The 20,483-nt window shown below is 40.5% G+C and overlaps 1 protein-coding gene across 1 annotated transcript in view; it reads right to left on the bottom strand.

Annotated features, from left to right (window-relative positions):
* The window catches only part of OPN5 (opsin 5), a 28,192-nt gene extending 7,936 nt beyond the window's left edge, over positions 1-20,256 (bottom strand). Inside the window, exons 1-4 of the mRNA XM_008523631.1 lie at positions 20,127-20,256; positions 15,746-15,865; positions 11,472-11,642; positions 7,828-8,162 (exon numbers count right to left, since the gene is read on the bottom strand). Of these exons, the coding sequence (XP_008521853.1) occupies positions 7,828-8,162; positions 11,472-11,642; positions 15,746-15,865; positions 20,127-20,256 (756 nt within the window). The remainder of the gene's footprint in view (positions 1-7,827; positions 8,163-11,471; positions 11,643-15,745; positions 15,866-20,126) is intronic.
* Between the last annotated feature and the right edge of the window lie 227 nt (positions 20,257-20,483).

Raw genomic sequence — 20,483 nt, 5'->3', positions numbered from 1 at the left:
TGACCTGTGGAGCAGATAGTCAGTAGGGTGTGTTTGCCCTGGGAACCCCACATTTGTGGGATGTGTCAAGAAAGAAGCACGGGAAATCTATGCTAAAGTCTCAGGTTCTAAAATTCCACCCAAGAAGTTCAAGGCTCATCTCTAAAAATTAACTGTAGCAGAGAAAAACATCAACAACATCTATCTCACTTCATTTTGGAAAAGAGATTCTAAACCCCAAAGAGATAAACCAGGTGAGCCCAGACCTCTTGCACATCCTGAAGCTCTGCCTTAGGGTCCTGAGCCAAAATTCTCACCTGTGTGTTAACAGTTATAAACAATGCCTAATGCATACCTGCAACTCTCCTGCTTGCTTCCTTTTCCATCTTTCTGCAGAAGTTTACCCAGAAGAAATTGTGTTTGATTTGGTCTGTGTGACTTTTGTTTATAAGTGGAATGGATGCCTCAGAGCTCACAGTAAGGGTCTTTTTTTTTTCCTAAATCCCCAAACAATAATAACTATATAAATAAAGCTTGCTTTAGCAGATGTCTGGGAACTTAACATAGCTCCATCCTTTCTCCTTTGGTGAGTCATATGATTTCACAGTATCTCAAAAGCTGTTTTCTATATTTCTGCCAAAATCATTGACACAAAATAGATTAGCACTGAGTCCATAATATTTTCTACATTTTACATATTTTCTACTTTTATGGGAGTATGCAATGGGGAACAGGAAGGACTTGAAACATTTGCATTATGTTATTCTTTTTAAGAAGACATGGAAGAATTAAATAGACTGCGGTTTTTAAACACACAGCAAATGAATCATTGTGGTTTTTCTGAGATTAAAATAAAACTAAATACTTTAAATTGAATGGCTGGAAATCAAGTTTAAAGCAGAAAGAGGTATAAAAGCCTAGATTTAAAAGTTACTGCAGAATGTTACTTCTATTTTTGAAGTGAATGCAAAGTTAGTATGAGACATATTCATTTTTTACAACCTTCTCATGTTAAAATATACTCCATAAAATATTAAACGTTAAAATATTAAATATTGAAAGTATTTTAAAATACACTCTACAAAAATTTCCAAAACTTTCATGTTACACTCAGTTTTCCAAAAACTTTCTGCTTAAGTTGGACCACGTTTCATCTTTGCATCTATCTGTTCTTTGCCTTCCTCATTTCCTAGTGGGCCTTCATTTCTATTTTCTAAAATTTCTCTCCCACATATCATTAAACCAGTTGTAACATGGGCACCTGCACCCATCAACTTTTTCTAAGGTGTTTATTTTTTAATCACTTCAGTTTTACCACTGCCTTTTGGTTCACTGGAAAAGCATGTAGAACTTCAAATTCTTAAATTAGAGAGTTTTGTGGGAGGAAATTCACAAGATACATGTTTAGCTTCTACAAAAGAATCACACATCTGCAGCCCAGTTCATTTTAAATATATCTTGCTGCTGAGGACCAAGGGGTATTGGTACATTCCAGCTATAGTTCAAGCTGGCATTAAGTGTCTCGTAAGCAATTTTGTCCATCATCGATCAATTGCAGTGACTTAATCAATTAAGGCAATAATAGAACAATGGGGTTGAAAGCAAATTCTCTAAGTTATATAAAGCCCTGCCTTTAGGCCCAACACGTCTGAACCGTTCCAGCAGATAAGGTTTCCAAGAAGGGAGATCCAATCCTGTCTGTGTGCTGAGGCAGTGTGGAAGAGTGGGAAAGTCACCGACATGGAGATACTGAGGGGTTTAGACTCCAATCATGGTTCAGCTCCAGCAACCAATGTGAGACAGAATCTCTGATTCTGTAAGAACCACCATCTCAGTGCCTCCACCAGGTTCCTTTGCCCAGATATGATAAGACTTCAGCCAGCATTTGAAGTTGCATGCTACCTTGAATAATGAAATAGATGAGAAGAGGACATGGAATTGATGTGGAAGTGAAGGCTTACAAGGAGGGTTGAAGATATGTAATAAATTCACCACCAATAACAATTTTGAATCATATTACAAAATCAGCTAGACTACTGATAGCAGACATATTTCAGTGGCTGGGATGAAATAAGGTCACAAGAAGAGAGATCACCACATCTGTGCACTGAGAGAATGGGAAGAGGGAGGGTCCCGGTCTGCTTCAGGAGAGTGTACAATTGACAGGAGCACAGGAACGATAAGATTTGGTTTTTCCATCCTGGGTCTAGATAGCAAGTATATGGATTTGCTCCTACCCAGTGGTAAAATGATATCAAAAGATGATAATACAACAATAAATGCCAGTTATGAGACCACTACCCTCCACATGTTGGCAACTGGTGATTGAGCCATACTACCAATGGCAAGGAGGAGAGTGGGAACTTGACAGCCATGACCTACCTTCTTTGACCCTCCATTTTGTCATATATATAAAAATAAGGGTGGTGATACTTAGCTTTCACACCACCTTTTAAGAAATTAAGTAATTCGACAAGTATAAGTGTGTCTAGCTTGAGTTTCTTCCTTTCTTCTATTTTATTGACAGAATGACAACTAAGGCCAACTGTCCCACGCACTTCTCCATACCCTTAAAAAGAAGAAAAATTCTGAGACCTTTGATGTGTCTGCCATATGTTAGCCTGGTTGTGATCCAAATAGAAAATATTAATTCGTACTTTTAAAAAAGGAGAAGAATTCTGCACTTCTCAGTTGCAATTTTCTCAAATCCTAAAATACCACTACTCTATAAACAAGCAATTCTATGATAGAAAGGAGAGGAAGTAAATTAGGTCATGTCACTCTGTGCATCTGTGTTTTGGGATTTTGGTCTAAAACTGAACGCAATATCCCTTGCCAGGCAGTGGCTGGCTCGAAGAAAAAGAAATAATTACTAAGTATCTGGTTCAACAAAGTAAAGGAGATTTCACTGTTCATTGTAGATACACTAAGTCCCTGGAGCGAGGAATACGGTGATCCGAGGGGAACAAATACTCAGGCTTAGAGGCCAGGGGGTTTTAGTAAAAAGAGCTATTGCCATAGACCTTTAAACAATCCAACCAATCCAGCAATTTTCATAGAACCTCAGAGTTTTAGAAGGCAACTTACACATCATGACAAAACTTAAGTAGTAATTGAAAATGGCTTAAATTTAGTACAGAAGACACCACAATAGAAAGTTGTGTTTATCTTTCAGTATGGGTTGAATATTGACTAACATTTTTTGTACAAATGCTAATAATTAGAAACCCACAGACTGCCCTTAGAGTCCCTCCGGGGTTTCTCTGAATCTGAACCCTCAATGATAAATAACATTTGATGAGCAACAAAGGAGAGGAGGCCTCTGAGGGAAGCAGGAAGTTATGTGTATGAGTTTTAAAAAGACTTCACAATCAGCGTGAAAGAACAAAGCAAAGCAAAATGCCTCCTCAGGTATGAAAGGAACAGAGGCACTCAAGCCAGGGGTCAAGGGACCACTTAACACTCATTAAGGTAATTAGATCAACTTAGTTTATTCAGTTATGTGTCCATTCCAGCAATCTTAATTAAACATCCAGCAGGCGCCCGGCAGTGGGACGCAATAGCCCGCAGGATGTGCAGCGTAGCCCACACCCAGCAAAAAAGAGTGACAAACATGAGATTCAGGAAATAAATGGGCCAAGTGCCCTCATGGTCCATCATAGAGGGACTTAAATCCAGCCCAGGGGATCAGGAAAGCTTTCTGGTAGAAACAAGGGAAATTAAGAGAAATCTAGGTTCCCAAAGGATCTGGATATTAACTATAGGCCTGGAACATTGCAGGTGATCCACATGTGTTAAATGAATAAACATGAAGTCCCAATAAGCAAAGCATAGAAAAATTTGGAAGATTTAATCTACGCTTATGGTACTTCCTTCCTGTCACTCCACCACCCCCCTCATTAAAGCAGAGGCAAGACTTTTCCCTGCATTATGTGAAGGTTTCTACAGAGCAGAAATACTCAAGGAAGTAAAACATTCATTTCTCAGCTTCTGCCTTTCAAAACAAAAACTTGAAACTTAAAGGAGAGAAAAGGGTTTTGACTGTGAAGAAAATGATTTTGAGTATCCAAAGCCAGAGACCTGAAGGACTCGGGCATTAAGCTTACCACATGAACAATTTAGAGGGATGCTTGTGGATATAGGAGCCAGTTTTCCCACCTGAGAGTTGGTAAAGGTTCTACAGCCCAAAGACAGGGAGGACATCAGAGGAGCTGGTAAGTGACCTTGAGAAGCTGTCCTGAAACTGCTCCACTGAGCTGAGCACAAGGCGGCAGGGATGGGGTTGAGGAGCAACAGAACCCTCAATACATTTGGTGACTTGTGAGCAGAGAACTTGTGCCTTACTTCCCAGGGTCCTAGCCAAGCTCACAGTATCCCCCTGATGAGGTGCAGTCAAAGGATGGGGAGGAGAAGCTGGGATTCTGATGAGCCTAAAGAAGGCCTACAGTTGGAAGAAAAAGGATGTAAAGTGTCATGACAATAGATTACTCCTACCAGAGGGAACCTTAAACATCTCAGCAATACCAGGGTCAATAAATGACAACAACCAGACCAGGAGCTCCCACCCATTGACACCATGGAATTATAAAGACCTCCCTGGAAATTATCCAAAGCCCTGGGAAGAGGAGGAAAACCCTGATTCAACTGAATTTATCCTGATTATATAATACCGTTTGTTTTACAAGGTCAAATGCAGGAATAAAAATGAGATTATACTAAGTCATAGAAATATAAAGAGAGGCATTTTTTGTTTGGGGTGTGTCTTTGTTTTGTTTTTTTCTGCATGCCTCTGTTTATAGTCTATGAAATTTCAGCCTACTACAAAAGTCTAACAAAACCTTGTTTTTTTCCTATTTAATTGGATGGAAGTGACAAAGTAGAGAAAGGTTTATAGATGAAATGTCAATTTTTAAGTTGATGAGAATAGACTGGCAAAATCTAGGTCCAGATAACAACCCAGCTGGAAATAATTAGAGCACAAAGTAGATGATTTTGATTTTGATCCCAGAATCCGGGGAGGTGGACTTTAAGTAATAAGCTTGAAGACCAGGCTGCTCTGAAGATCAGAAGTGCCAAGTGAACAAGTAAATCGACAATCCTGAGAGGTACTTGAATGGGGAAAAGGTTTCTAAGATTAGGAAAAGGCCCAGCGTGAGGCTGTTTCTACTTATTTTACTCATGACAAAACTTAAGTAGTAATTGAAAATGGCTTAAATTTAGTACAGAAGACACCACAATAGAAAGTTGTGTTTATCTTTCAGTATGGGTTGAATGTTGACTAACATTTTTTGTACAAATGCTAATAATTAGAAACCGTACATTTAAGTTATTTTAATATAGGTTTTACATAGATGAATGAAATATAGACATATAATATATAAGATAGACATTATATGTAATGTAATGCCATTTAGTATATGTTAGAAGAAGATATATATAGAATAAAATCATGCATATATGTGCCTAGACTTTTCATTTAACATATCTTTGGTTAATCTGGCCTGGGTGAGCCTAACTATTTGATCTACACAGTCTAGGTCAAAGAGAATCATAACAAACCAAAGTAAATGGTGTATACTGAGCTTCACCTTGTTTGCATAACGAGCTTCAGAAGCACTCACTAAACAGGCTGCCTGCCCTCAAGAATACACAAAGAACAAGTTGCTGGGGTATTCCTAAAAGCTAGCTGTCAGTGGGTTGAGTTGAGATGAGTGACTAGGAGAAATTGGAGAAGGGCCCATGGGTATGAGGATCCAGATTCACTGGGCAAGTTCATCAAAATGTCTTAAGGTCAATAACATTGGAGGATGGCAAGAAGAGAGAGGAAGTCATATGACGTATCAGCAGCTTTACAGAATGCCAAACTACAGGGCTGCAAGGTAAACTGAAATCCACACACCAGTGTGATGGACATCACATTGTTTCCCCGTGGGTATACATTGTGGGTATACTTCCACAAACTATTGAAAAGGAACATTCTTATCGCTGTTGCATTTGCCCAGTTCCTACAACAATACCTGGTACAGAACATGATTTGAATTAAAGGTATTCAAAATTAACTTGAATTGGTTTATTTGAATTAAATTTCTTTTTAAAAAATCACAGATAGGACCTAAAGCGAGACCTGGAAATGAAGAACTTAATTCCTGATCCTACATCTCGTGGAAATATTTTTCCTACTTTACAGCCAATTATAAGATAGAAGTAGATCATGATTCCTAATTCTGCATTTCTGTCCAGGGAGAACTGTTCTATTATCAGGTTATTAGCATAGATGTAGAGTGATGAAAACATCCTTCAACCTTCCTCTTACTCAGCATGAGGGGTTGAGGGAGTAAATGTCAACCAGAACCATCAGGAATCTCAAGCTCATACTGTGCAACCAAGAGATCTTTGCAAACCTCAAGAGATCTGCAGTTTGGAGAAAGGAATATTACTGGGCCCAATACTACAGGACCAAGGCCCTGGCTTATTAGGAAGCCACCTCTGGTCTGGAGGGAACTATGTTACTATAGGTCCCTGAGACCAGTGGTCTCCAGAGTCGTCTGTGAGGACACTTGAGGGTGGGATATCAATACACATGATTGATTGGGGTACCAGAGGGATGATTAGGACTTCAATCTGCATTTATTTTCATCTTTAAAATATAAGATAGAAATTAGGGTTGTTAATATTAAATACACAGTTTGATGATATTACCCACATGCCATTTATGTTGAGCGTAGGTGCTGAAAATATGTTTTCGATATAAGGGTGAGACATGATGAAACTGTGAGGATCACTGGCTTAAGCTTTACCAGAATTCCTAAAAGGTGTAAAAGAAAGGAGGAACTATGGCTTCTTCAACACCTTCTATGCACCAGATGACAGGATACCATGCTTTATCTCATTGAATCTCCACCGTGACCCAATGAGATAGATGTTACTATTTCTTTTACATAGTGGAGGAAATAGAGATTCAAAGTTTAGTATCTTGCTCTGGGTTACAAACCTGGCCAGTGTCGGTGATGGAATTAAAATCCTAGTCTGCTTTCAAATTGTCTGCTCTTTTCCTTACACAACAATATCTAAAGAGCTGCCAACCCTGAAACTAGCATTTACCAAGGCACTAAACCCCGCAGAAATGGCTCTTGTATTAAGATAAATTTCCCATAGGAAGGCAGACATGGTAAGCTCTTACTCTGTAAATAATGCAAGGTGGCAGAATGTCCCTAATTTCACCCTCCAAAGTCTATACAAAACGGTAAATTCTATGAGGCATTTGATTCATAAAAGTGATTATTCTTATTACCGAAATAATTTTTAAGAAGCAATAATATTCTGTTCAATAGAAAGAGTAAGCTCCCAGTAGATCCATTGTACAAATTTGGTAGATATTAGAAGTGTGTGTGTGTGTATAAATGAGAGAGACAGAGAGAGAGGAAAGAGATATTACAAAGGCTTAGATAAATAATAACAAAGTCCAGAAATACATAAATAGTGGAGATTCTAAATTCTCCCAACCTCCAACATTTCCTATCCTCTATGACCTATGAAGTTTGTTTTGTTTTTTTTTTTTTTTGAGGGAGATTAACCCTGAGCTAACATCTGCTGCCAATCCTCCTCTTTTTGCTGAGGAAGACTTGCCCTGAGCTCACATCCACACCCATCTTCCGCTACTTTATATGTGGGATGCCTGCCGGAGCATGGCTTGACAAGCAGCGCATAGGTCTGCACCCGGAATCCAAACCAGCGAACCCTGGGCCACCAAAGCGGAATGTGCAAACTTAACCACTGTGCCACCAGGCTGGCCCCCTGTGAAGTTTTAATTGATCAGAAAACACCTCTGTAAACTATTCCTGCAGTTACCTTGGTCAGTTTCACTTCCAGCACGTGGCTGCCATGGATCCGACTGTCGAAATGAGCCACCTCTTTGGAGGAGGACTTAACCTTGGCAATGATTTTGACGTAGGAGAACACGATCACAGCCGTTGGGAGCAAGAGGCAGAAGAAGAGGATGTTCAGGATGAAAATCTGGCCCCCTACCGAAGCCTGGGCCAGCCACCAGTCCAGGGTGCACGAGGTTCCGAAGGGCTCAGGCACGTAGTCCCCCAGACCTACCAAGGGCATGGTGGTCCAGAAGGAAGCATAGGCCCAGATGACTGCCAGGCAGATGTAGGCGTGCTTTCTTTTCAGCCAAACCCCTGGAGGCGGAAGAGAAGCATTACCAGGAAGCAATCTGCCCTCCACCCAAATACCTCCCCTTGATATGTCAAATTTCACATCCAAAGAGTTATTCCATTGGATTCTGGGAGAAGTGGTCAGATAACTGATGCCTGAGGGAGAGTGGAGTGCAGGGAGAAAAGTTCCAGAGCTTGGGCCTTTTTCCAAGAATAAAATTGCAGGTGATTTCACAGGGACGGTTTCTCTAAGCATCTGGGAGCCTTGGGAGGGAGAAGTGACTAAAGCTGGGGAAAAGGGGAAGTAAAAAGATGAGAGGATGCTGAAGACAATGGAGGATCTTATGGAAGCATCCCGAATGATCTTTGAGATCCTATCCAATGGCAAGAGGCCAACTGGTAGACTATAAGGTCCAAGCCCAAAAATGCGTGTATCAGTGGATCATCCAAGATGGAATCTTTGGGGAAGGTGAGAAATGATAAGACATTGCTAGTGTCTTTAGAATACCCTTCCTCCTAAAAGCTCTTGTGTCTCTCATCTCATGTGTCTTCCTAAGCACTTGTTGAGCGGGGGTTGGTGGGCCGTGATTACAACTGTGTGGTGTGTTGTTAAAGTAGTTGACTCTGCTTGGTGAGAGCAGATTTTGAATCTTCAACCATTATTAACACAATACTCACACTCACACAGCCATAGCGGGAGAGGTAGAGAATCTAGGTAGATTATATCATGTTCTGCCAAAGTAATTTTGTGAAAACACTTTTAGGAAAACAGAAAAAGAGCTTTGTTTTTCAGCACTAGTTTCCATTAACCAAAAGAGAATTCCAAGAGGAAGAAATAGTGCAGTCATCTAAGAAAAGCTGAAAAGCACTAATATCATTTTCTAAAGTTCAGCACAACCACGGAAGACAGGTCAGACTGATCTAATGCTGCAGCCTACACGGCAAATTACTTTCACACCCCACTTATCACCTCGAACCAAAAGGGCCGGAGAAGTGATTCCTGACTACCTGGGTTTTGTGGTAGCAGAGAAGAAATAGCAAAACATAGTCAATAAAAGTCAGATGATTTCTTCAAGATAGACTCTGCTTAGTGCCAGGTGAGGCTTGGGAAGCAGTAGGGCCTACTTCTTCTCATTTCTAATATTTGACCCTCTTCGTGTAACCTTTCTAGACGCCGGTGTTTTCAGCAGTAAAATGGAGGAAATAAGAATATATTGCTTACAGATTTTGATAAGTATTAAAGGAAATAATGCAAGGCTTGTCCTGCAAACTATGAAAAACTACATTAACATGAATTTTTACTCCTGTGTTTGTCTCACTTAGCATTAATAAGAAATACGATGGATTGTTTCTACTGTCTCTATTTTTTCAAATACGTGGCCTTTTGTATCTTAAAATGCAAATTTCTCGAGCCCAACCAGATAGGGGTAACAATCGTGTTGCTACAATATACATCAGCTCTTGGTTATCCATCATAACGGATAAAACATTGGCATGGATAATCACATATATTTACGGGAATGTGCATAGGCATACGTATAAGCATTTATAGTTAGGGTTACTTGGTGAGGTGTTTTATACTTACATTCGAGTATGGTGAAAGGCTGTCAAGTACAGGAGGGAGTAGATTAGTAGATTGGTTCTGTGTTGCTCCAGAAGTCAGAACTAGGACCAATGGGTGGAGGTTACTGGGAGGCAGTTTTGTCTCAATATAAGGAATAACATTGTAACAATGAGAGCAGACCAATCAGAGAATGGGCTGCCTTGTGCAGTAGTAATCTCCCCGTCACTGGTCACTGGAATTATTCAAGAAGAGGCCAAGTGGCTGTCTGGCAGGGATGCCTTAAAATAGTTTATCACGTTACATGGGAGAAAGGTCTACACGTCCCCAAGTGACCTGCTAATTACAACATTCTAAACCCTGTGGAGGGTTTAATAGTGCTTCAAATCAAATGATGAAACCATACTATTGAGAATCAGCCTTAGAAGAGACTGGAAAATATATACAGTTCCCATGTGGAGTTATACTCTGCAATGATTCTAGGGGTGGGCAGTTTCATCTCTTTAATTGACACAAAGGCTGAATTCAAGAAAATATTTAAAAAGCAGAAACATCAAGGTTTAGGATTCCTCAAATATTCCCAGAAAGTGGAACTTTTTGTCTTCTCATCCAAAAAATCCATAGGAGTATTTAAAATCTATCTGGTATGACCAAAAATAAGTTGATAGAAAGAATTTGACTCTGAAGTCATCCAGAATATTTATAATTGTATATTTTTTACGTATTGGAAATTTTGATTCAAGCTATTTCTATTGGAAATTTTAAACTGTTTAGAAAAAAGATGCAAATTAAAAAAAAAAAAAAGTGAGTGCTGGATCTTGAAGACAGTGGTCCATGACCTTACCCTCCCTATGTTTGGTTTCCTTGGAGTTTGGGACTGTAAACTTTCAAAATATAAAGGAAAATTCCACCACATTGAGTGTGTCAATTGCCTTGATCTCTTCCACCTCAGGCTCCAGGCCATGCTCTGTCCCCATGGTCGTAACCACTCTAATCGACAGATTGATGAACAAAGCAGCTTTATCCAGACGGAGCAATATGACTCCCTGGTCGCAGTAGTTTGTCAATATTAAATTTAAGGGCCCAAATGCTTCTCTTTCTGGTTCAATAAATTCCCAGAACCCCAAGAAGCCAACGTACTACAAATTTATTTTTAACATTTAGAATGTTCTAATCATTCAAAGAGAAAACGTTAGCTTCTGAAAACTTGTTTATTGCTGGCTCACCCCTCACCCATTCCCTTCGTCACTCATCTTTCTACCTGCCAATACCATAACAAGAATGTCTAGTGGTAGGTATTTCTGTAGGTGTGTCCTTTCCTGCAGGCACAGCTGCCCAGCTCTCAAACTTGGAGGTGGACCTTTTGGAATTCCTCCTCTAGGAAATCATGGGGAGCCTTACTGCTAAAGGAGAATCAGAAACATCTTTTCATACAATGACGCTTACTATGTGGGGAACCAGCTAAACACCTTGGACATAACATCCTATCAATGCATTTTATTTCTTCTGTTTACATGGCAAAACATGGGAGAAGCTTACACAATTTATACAAGGAAACCATACTTTCAAAAGCATTGTGGCCAAACACCAGACTTTCCTATAAAAGCAGTATTAAGTCTTTAAACATAGGTTAGAACAAGATAGGCTATAAACAGAAATACTCTTGGTCCCTGAGGTCATTAGTAATCTTTGTTACCTATGGGTAGAATGCGTACAGTGCTGACAAATCACCTAGCTGTAACTATCAGAGAATGAGAAACCTTCCAACTTACCATAGGATAAATAGCAGATTTTCAGGTATCGATCCAGGCTGACAGCAGTCATAGTGATAAGACTTCCACAACCAAAGAAAAATCCAGCCCATCCATACCAGCGGCAGCCAATCCAGCCAAACACCCAGCGGTGACAGAAGCAAGAGATGATCGTGAAGGGTTTGCCTACAACTGGAGCACCAAGCAGTTTATCAAGGGACGTTCCATCTGGTTGAAATTTACCCACTTCCCTCAACTCACAGTTGAGTTATAGCCTGTTCAAACCAGAGAGATGGCTATTTTCGTAAACATTAGGTTCAATTTGTTTACAACCAGACCCAGGTTTCTGAGATTTAAACTATTTATTCCTTCAGCCTCCATGTGTTTTTGCTTTTGTTTTCACTTTCTAGAAAGCATTCTTCTACTTTACTTCACAACCTGCACCCTCCCCATTCAGCCATCGTATTCAATCTTCACCTGCCCTGAAGGGAGAGTAATGGCAAGCTCTTCAAAGTCTCTATCTGATCTAGCGAAGGAACTTTCTCTAAACTTAACGCATTAGGAAAACCAAGTGACTGATATTCACAGCCTGCAGGGGCCAGCCCGGCCCCGCCCCTCCCAGCTGTGCCCCTTCCTTGGCATACAAAGGTACACACAACTTCCTGTTGGTTAGGCAGTTAACGCACGCTTCTTGTATGCCTTCTGTAAGCTAAGCACAAGTTTCCTCTACTTGTCTAGACAGCTAGTGCCGTGCTCCAACTTACTAGACTGTGCACCCTCACATTCCAGCTTCCTGATCCTAGTGAGTCTGACCCCATTGCCAGTGAGGAAATTGAGTGTAGAAGAATTAGTTTTTTATTCAACAAATACTTATTCGGTGCCTGTTATGTAACAAGCACAGCGAGGTGCTGGAAGACTAAGTGGAGATCAAGCCAGGCAAGTTCATTTTGTCATAGAGAGAGCAGACAAAAGGAATGCATAATTTGTAATATGAGATAAGATATGATGGCATGGTAGGTAGTGATTAGTGTTGTGAAGAAAAATATAGTAGGGGAAAGAGATAGACAGAAATTGTTATTGTACGTCAGAGTAAGACAGGAGCCAGCCTAATGAGACAAGGCCATCTGCAAGGCCCCAGGCCTATCGACATTGGCCCTAACCAGTCAGCAGGCTAGGAGATTAGCTACAGGCCACCAAGATCCACGTTCCACAGCCTCGGGACTTTCCTGGGCTCACACACGTGACCTAGCACCTTACACAGTGACTAGTCCGCTGAAGGTGACCCTAGCTCCATTAGCATAGTAAAAATCACACCCAGGGTGGAGAGTTAGCATGCTAATGATACATGTGTCACATGAAGTGGTATGTTGAACAACAGCACAGGCGCAAGGAAAACCCCACCTCTACATGCCGTGACAAGGCGCTCCTCCCCAGCCTTTGCCTAACAAAAGCCCCACAATCAGATCCCTAAGGAGCCAGTCACCTGCCCCTTCCTTTCCGCACTGGCTTCCTTGTGCTTCCCATGTGCACAAGCTAAAAACTTTTACTTTTCTACTCCCGTTTGTTATCTCTCTTGATTTCTATCCTGGGGGACAATAAGAACCCAATGTGCTGGTAACAAGGGGATCAGGGAAGACCTCTCTGAGAAGGTGACATTTAGGCAGATGTCTACATCAGTGGTAGAGACCCAGGCAATGTCTAGAGGGAAAAAGTTCTAGGCAGAGGAGACAGGAAACTCAAACTTGAGCAAAGTGTCTGCTGGGTCGGGGCTAAAGACAGCAAAAGACAAGAGGAAGTGACTTAGATGGAGTGAAATGAGTGTCTGTTGTGCCTGGGACCCACCAGCAAAAGCTATTTTAAGCTTCCTTCTGGAGTGGTGATTTGTTGAACCTAGAATGTGTCTCTCTCCTCCACTTCATGGAATGCTCCTGAACCCAGCTGCACGTTAAAATCACGAGGAGTTGTTCTGTTCTGTTTTGCTTTGCTTTGCTTTGTTTTGATTTACTTTAAATATCGGTGTCAGGACTCCGACCCCCAGGGAGTCTGATTTAATTTATCTAGAGTAAGCCTGGGTATCAATATCCACTTTTCTTAGCTCTGCAGGTGATTCCACTACATATAGCCAATTGAAAGCCATTGATATTTAAACAGCAAATATTCGTTGTGTAGGTGAAACACCTGGTCTCTAGAATGTGCGTCTGCAAGGTGCTTATAATAGAATATAGTTGACCAAGAAAAAAATAATACAGACATAAAAATTTTTAAGGGGGACCAGCCCCGTGGCCCAGTGGTTAAGCTTACACGCTCCGCTTCTGCGGCCCAGGGTTTCACTGGTTCGGATCCTGGGCTCAGACATGGCACCGCTCATCAGGCCATGCTAAGGTGGCATCCCACAACTAGAAAGACCCACAACTAAAATGTACAGCTATGTACTAGGGGAATTGGGGGAGAAAAAGTAGAAAAAAAAGAAGATTGGCAACAGGTGTTAGCTCAGGTGCCAATCTTTAAAAGAAAGTAAGGATTATTGGAAGGGAAAAGTGTATTAGAGATACTCAGAAGTTGAAAAAAATGATCTAGGTTCATCAGAGAGAGCTATCACATAGAGGAAAATGCTTTCTTGGTGAATTACTCTAAAGATATATGCAGAGAAATGGGGTGATATGTGCAACTGTAGTGCAGGCTTGCTTGGTTGAAAGCATTTTCAATGTATCAGACCAATTAAAGACTTTTATTCAAGCGTAGTCTAATTCAGCCTTAAGCATCAATCTGGTATTACTCATCGGGGAAGCTGGTGGCTGAAATGGCAGGTTTCATTCAAGCATTTACGTTCAGTAACAGGGAGAGAACCATTAGGAGTCAGCAGGGAAAGCTGACCATGAAAGCTATCATTCCTGTTGCGACACCGCCATCGTGTGGCAACAGCCAAAGTGGCAGCCATTTTGCAGGCTCACGAATTCCTTGAGTTCATCTTGACTATTTTCACAGAAAGTGGCCTGACAGGATATGCTCCTCTTAATGTGCATGTGTTTCCCATAAGAACTCATGACATTTAAGCCTGTGTATACTGAGTAAACCCTTTCTAAATAACCAAGACCATCCAAACTCTCAATAAGAAGGCAGCACGTGGACTGCTGGTGATAAGTAGGGACTGAATAGATAGAGGCTTATTATTAAGCCTTGTTTTTAGAGACTGGCAGTGGCAGAAAAGTCCACTTATGAAGAGGGAAACAAATATCAGAAAACATTTTTAAAGGAATCCTTTTGATGGGAAACTGCTAAAAGTTTTCCAGTGGAAAGAGGAGCTGATGAGTTTGTTCCATTCAAACTCGATTTCTCCAACTCTAGTAACTTAAGAGTGTATGCTAAAGAGCGGAATGTTGGGATCCAAAGACACATTTGGGTGTATGTAGGCTACCCTCGCATTTTATAGACAAAAACAAAAGGACATGACTTACCCCAAATCATTCATATTTGTAAAAATGAATTACAGTTAAAGAGAAATTTTATTTCAACTCCTCCTTGCTGGGTTTTCAGAGAGACCAAAAAAGCAAGAAATAAAACAGTAGTTCTTAATTTGGGGTTCACATTAAATTCACCTGGAAATTCTAATTTTAACTAGCTGACTTTTACTAACTGATGCCCAGGTAACATTCTCAACTAATTAAATCAAAATTTCTGGGTATGAAACCCAGCCATGAGTATTTTTTTAAGTTCTTCAAGTGACTGTTTTGTGCAGCCAAGTTTGAGACCCACTGAACTGGAAGCTTCCTATACTTGCCACCCATCTCCAAGCCTCAGTGAGATATATCACTATGTTATCACACTTAAATATGTCATTAACAGGGCAGCTCTTCTATCTTCCTATACTCACCTCTTGAACTGTCTTCAGCCATCATTTACCTTTTAAGACCTTACCCCCTTGATATTTATTGTAGCAGATTTCCATAAGGATGGGAGAGGTGTAACAGAGTTTAAAACAGTGATCTGGAGCCTACCTGTAAGTTTCTGTTTTCTGAATCATTTAGCCCCCTACACCTTGAGGTGTCTAAGATATCACGTGTTATTAAATTGTATCCTTGGCATTGACATACCCAGGACATAGAAAGGACTCAATAAACGTGAAATGAATGACCTCTTTAGTCAGACAACACTCCGTTGACTTACCACAAAGTCTGTAAAGATGATTTGCGAAGGGAGGAACAAAAGGCAATGGGGTAAGGATATCTCTGAGCCAGGGAGGACTTTAGAATGGGGCACCGTTCAAACCCCCAAAGAAGAAATGGCATGGTTGTTACCTGAAATCCCCAGATCACAGATTGCTAAATTGATAGTCATTATTTCCGCAGGTCTCAGCTTCTTCTTTCGTCTAGAAGACATATAAAGGACATACCCATTTCCAAATGTGGACAGAATCCCTACAAGGAAAAATATAAATTCCCATTGTTAAAACTAGGATTTAGCGTTCACTGGACTATGAAACACTTCTCAATTTCAAAAATGGTCACCATAGATTTAGAGGGTAATGAGAGGACTCTAAATAAAAATCTAAATTAAGAAGATGAAATAAAAAGCATGAGTTGTGAGTGACAGGCAAGGGATGGGTTGCCTCCAGAGGAATAGGAGTCAGGGATCATAAGACTGAACTTACCCAGAAAAAGGAACCACTAACTTCCCAGTGAAGGTCAGGAGGGTGTGGGCATCCCGATGCTGAGTTCTTGTACTGGCCCCCAGAGTGGAGTATTCCTCAGCCATTTTTGTAGAGTATCGGCTTTATAGAACTCCCTCCCTCTGATAAGTAGGGTTACCCTTGGCTCTTGATAAATTCTGACAATGAAGAGACCCAAACCAAGCAAGGTGCTTTCACTATCGCTGTGGACTGCAGAGGGAGCAGCAGCATTCGGGAGAGGCAGAGGCCAGATATGGCATAACCCTCTGCAAAGAAAGGTCATCTCCTGGAGACACATCCCAGGACTTTTGCCTCCTTAGGACACATGGATGCTGGATGTCTGCAGCTGCTACTGGACTAGGTATCAAGGGGAAGTGGGTGACAATTGAGAATATGGCCTCTCCCCCTCCCACCAATGGGAGAGAAAGTGACCCTTAACCCACCAACCTACCAACAATGGTATAAGTGTTCCCATTTTTTTATATCCTTTTATTAATGACTAGTTAGCTTGGCATTACAATGAAACTGTTCAAAAGTTCTTACAAACCCAGTTTAAATCCAAAAAGACCCAATCCCTACTGACTTTATTTAAGAAAAGAATACACCTACTTCCATAGCTTAACATGTAGAGTAGATTTCCTCAGGATTTCTTGCTTCATAGTGTAGCTGTGTATAAATGAGAATCTGGTACAGCTGCCTTTAGTAGTAAGGAATAAGGAGAGTATTAACAGGAGAAACCCAGATTTTTCTATTTTAATTTCTACTTCTCCACCACAATTCATTTTGGGGGCAAGGAAAGATATGTGTGTTTCAGCTGATGGTATGAAACCACCAGGAACTGACTGCATTGTGCTCTTAGGAAATTCTGGATCCCTGGAGTCAGTGCTGCCTAATGGCCCGTTAAAACCTTTTTAGCTTTCTTAAGAGAGAAGAGGAAAAAAATAGAAGAGATTATGGAGTTGTAGAACAAACCAACTAAAATGAAACTTATGTCTCATTAAGGGAAACCAGCTAGCAAGGCACAGTGGAAAATTAAAACGTGAAAACGTGGCTTGAAATATAAATAAATGCCATCTGCTTTGTATCTAAGAAGATTAAAAACAATAAGGATGCATATGCCTTTTATACACAAAGCTCATTTAAAGATCCTTTGTCTTTCTACATCTCTTTGTTTTTTTTTTCTTTTGCAGGGAAAGATTTGCCCTGAGCTAACATCTGCTGCCAATCTTCCTCTTTTTTGTTTTTCTCCCTAATGCCCCACTACATGGTTGTATATCCTTGTTGTAAGTCCTTTTGGTTCTTCTATGTGAGCCACCGCCTCAGCATGGCAATTTACAGATGGGTGGTCTGGTTCCATCACGAGGAACTGAACCAGGGGGGTAGGTGAAGCAGTGAAAGCACCAAACTTTAACCACTAGCCCATCAGGGCTAACTCCTATATCACTTTTGAGAATATTGATTTTCTTACTTATCCTTTCTTAAATTATCTGTATTAACTCTGTTTCATAAGGCTCCACCCAGTGCCCAAAGCATTATCCAAAAATAGTCACCTCTCTCTGAGGTGCATATGGGTTATGCCCACAGGCAATCTTATATGTAAGGGAGTGTCAAGAGAATGCAAATTTATTTTTTAATGGTAGTTAAGGAAAACAAGATTAAGAGGGTAGAGACTAAAGGGAGGGGGGACATTTTAGATTATCAAAATCCTGAATCTTTCTATGAATACGAAAAATAAAATCTCCTATATAGAATGTTAATAAGCTAAGAATTTAGAGTAAAGAGTAGAGGGTAGAAATGGGTCTCGAATTTATTTCTCCGCCGTTCCAAACTCAAATTTATCTTTTCGTCTTCCAGTTTTCCCTAAGACATCTAGTATTTCACGAAGCTCACCAAGAATGTCATTCTACTCTGATTCCTTAAAAGGAATCTGGGCACATTCCCACACACCTATCCTCAGAGGAGGTGAAAACCAGACATAGGACCAAGCCCGAGAGCTGCATCTAAGATGAGTCCAACCCCTCGAGCCGCCCCTGGCCTCATCCTGAACAACTGTTCTGGGATATGCCCTTGGCTCCGTCCCCAGCTCCCTGAGTCACCTGATGCTCGCTTTGTTAGGAGAGTCCTTGAGGACCTGCTCTTCTAGATGCCCCTCAGCATGCCCATTTGAATATGCCTGTGGATTTCCCTCCATCCCACACGTGGAAGAGAGAAATCCTCCTGACTCCCCCCACACTCCCCCTGGCAACCTCTCCCCGCTCCATCCTCCATGCCAGGGTGGGGATGGACTCATATCCCTCCTTATTTTGTGTCATCTGGAGAAACCGGTCAGGATAAAGATGCTACTTTTTAATTCATTCCTTGCAACTGATTGAGACAAATTCAACTTATAGATGTTTATTTTTCTCTCTTTTCTGATCATGGAAAGTACTTATGTTTAATAAAAATGCAATGTGGATTTTACTACCAGATAGTCCCTGCGCAGACAGAGAGTTTGTCTGTTTTGTTCACTGTTATATTCCCAGCAACTTAAACGGTGGTAAGGTATAGGCACTCAGTATGTATTTGTGGTTGAAAAGACATAGGGATCCATTTCTATGACATAGAATTTAAATCGGTTTGATAATGACTAATAATAAAGCCAAGGACCCAGGGAATCCCTTTGCAGCAGAATTTCTGATTCCATCTCATCCATTCCATTTGCCTCAAGTACTGACCATAGAGGGGTCCCCAGACTTTTCTAATGAGTTTTGCTACTTTCAGGAGGTTAAATGAAATTCTCAGCCAGTAATAAATAGTTGAGAGAGAGAAAGGAAGGGAAGGAGGGAGAGAGAAAGAGAGAGAGAGAGAAAGCTTGACCCAACATCTGAAAAGATTAAAGGCAGACACACCTAAAGATGTAACCCACCGGCACACTGGTTACCCAAATTTAAAAAAACATTTTTAAATTTAAGAAGAGTATTGTAGTTGAATTCTAATTGCCTAGACTAGTGCTGTCCAATAGAAATATAATGTAAACCAGAAATGTGAGCCACATATGTATTTTAAATTTTTCTGGCAGCCACATTAAACAGAGCAAATATATTACTGAATTAATTTTAATAATATATTTATTTAACCTAATATATCCAAAATGTTATGGGTTGAACATGTAGTCAATTTTTGAAAATTATTAATGAACTATTTTACATTATTTTTTTCTAGTACTAAATCTTCAGTATCTGGTGCATATTTACACTACTGCACATCTCATTTTGGAAAAGTCACAGTTCAAGTGCTCCAGAACCACATGTGGCCACCGCATTGGATAGCAGAGTCTGGAAGCAGATGTGCCATGTTATGGATTATGCACAAAAATCTTTTGACCTTGGACTGACTTCCATTTATTACATTTTTCCAACTCCCACCAAAATCACTTCGTGATGCTAATGTGATGCGACTTTACTTTTAGGTGAATTAAACTCAGTGTGTCCATCAAAATCGCTTCATGATGCTATTGTGATGCGACTTTACCTTTAGGTGAAGTAAACACAGTGTGTCCATCATCACTACGGCACTAGGCTAGAGTTTTCTCAATTGTGAAAAAAGGAGGCTGAACTAGATGATTTCTAAGGTCCATTTGGAGGCTACACTCTTACATCAAAAGCATGTTTTAAAAAAGTAAAGGCACTCTGTTTAAATAAGATCTCGTTATCATTAACTTTCTTATTCAGAAGAGGAACCTACTACCAAAGCAACCAAAATGAAATACAGTCTCAAGATAAATTATTTTGCTGTAAACGTTCTTTAGATTTTTAAGGGAAAATTTATCCCTAAGAATAAAGATAACAGAGTTATTTCTATGAAACATTCCTTGAACTTCGTAATGCTACCCCATCTTCTGCCTTCCTCCCTCTCTCATCTCCACTTAAAATATCCACATAAGTGGATGCAGAATCTTTGTGCAAAATCAATATCTCAGCCCATGAATTTTCTAGATGCAGCTTTTGCACAGAAAAATTAAGGAAGCTTACCAATTATTGTTAGATAAAAGCCAGCCACCAAATCCGCTTCCCAGGAAAGTTTGGAAGCAAAAGGATCCCCATCTCGCAGGTAGTGTGGCAGGCGCTCATCCTGGGGCAGGGCAGTGTGGTTTAGCGCCATGCTGTTCTCAAGCCACCAGGCGTCTGCAAAGCAGATCGGCAGAGATCTCAACAGACCTGAATAAGCCAATCTGAACCATCTCTTAACCACGCCCCTATTTTAAAATGAAAAGCAAGTTCCCAGGGTCATGCTTGATTCACTAATTAATAACTGGAGAACATGTTAATATTTTTCTTCAATGATCCAAATGTGTCAGTATTCAATTATTGGATGTTTGGATTCTCCAA

The sequence above is a fragment of the Equus przewalskii genome, chromosome 19 (assembly GCF_037783145.1).
Source record: "Equus przewalskii isolate Varuska chromosome 19, EquPr2, whole genome shotgun sequence".
In the NCBI taxonomy this organism is placed as follows: domain Eukaryota; kingdom Metazoa; phylum Chordata; class Mammalia; order Perissodactyla; family Equidae; genus Equus; species Equus przewalskii.
This window is presented reverse-complemented; position numbering and strand designations above follow the sequence as displayed.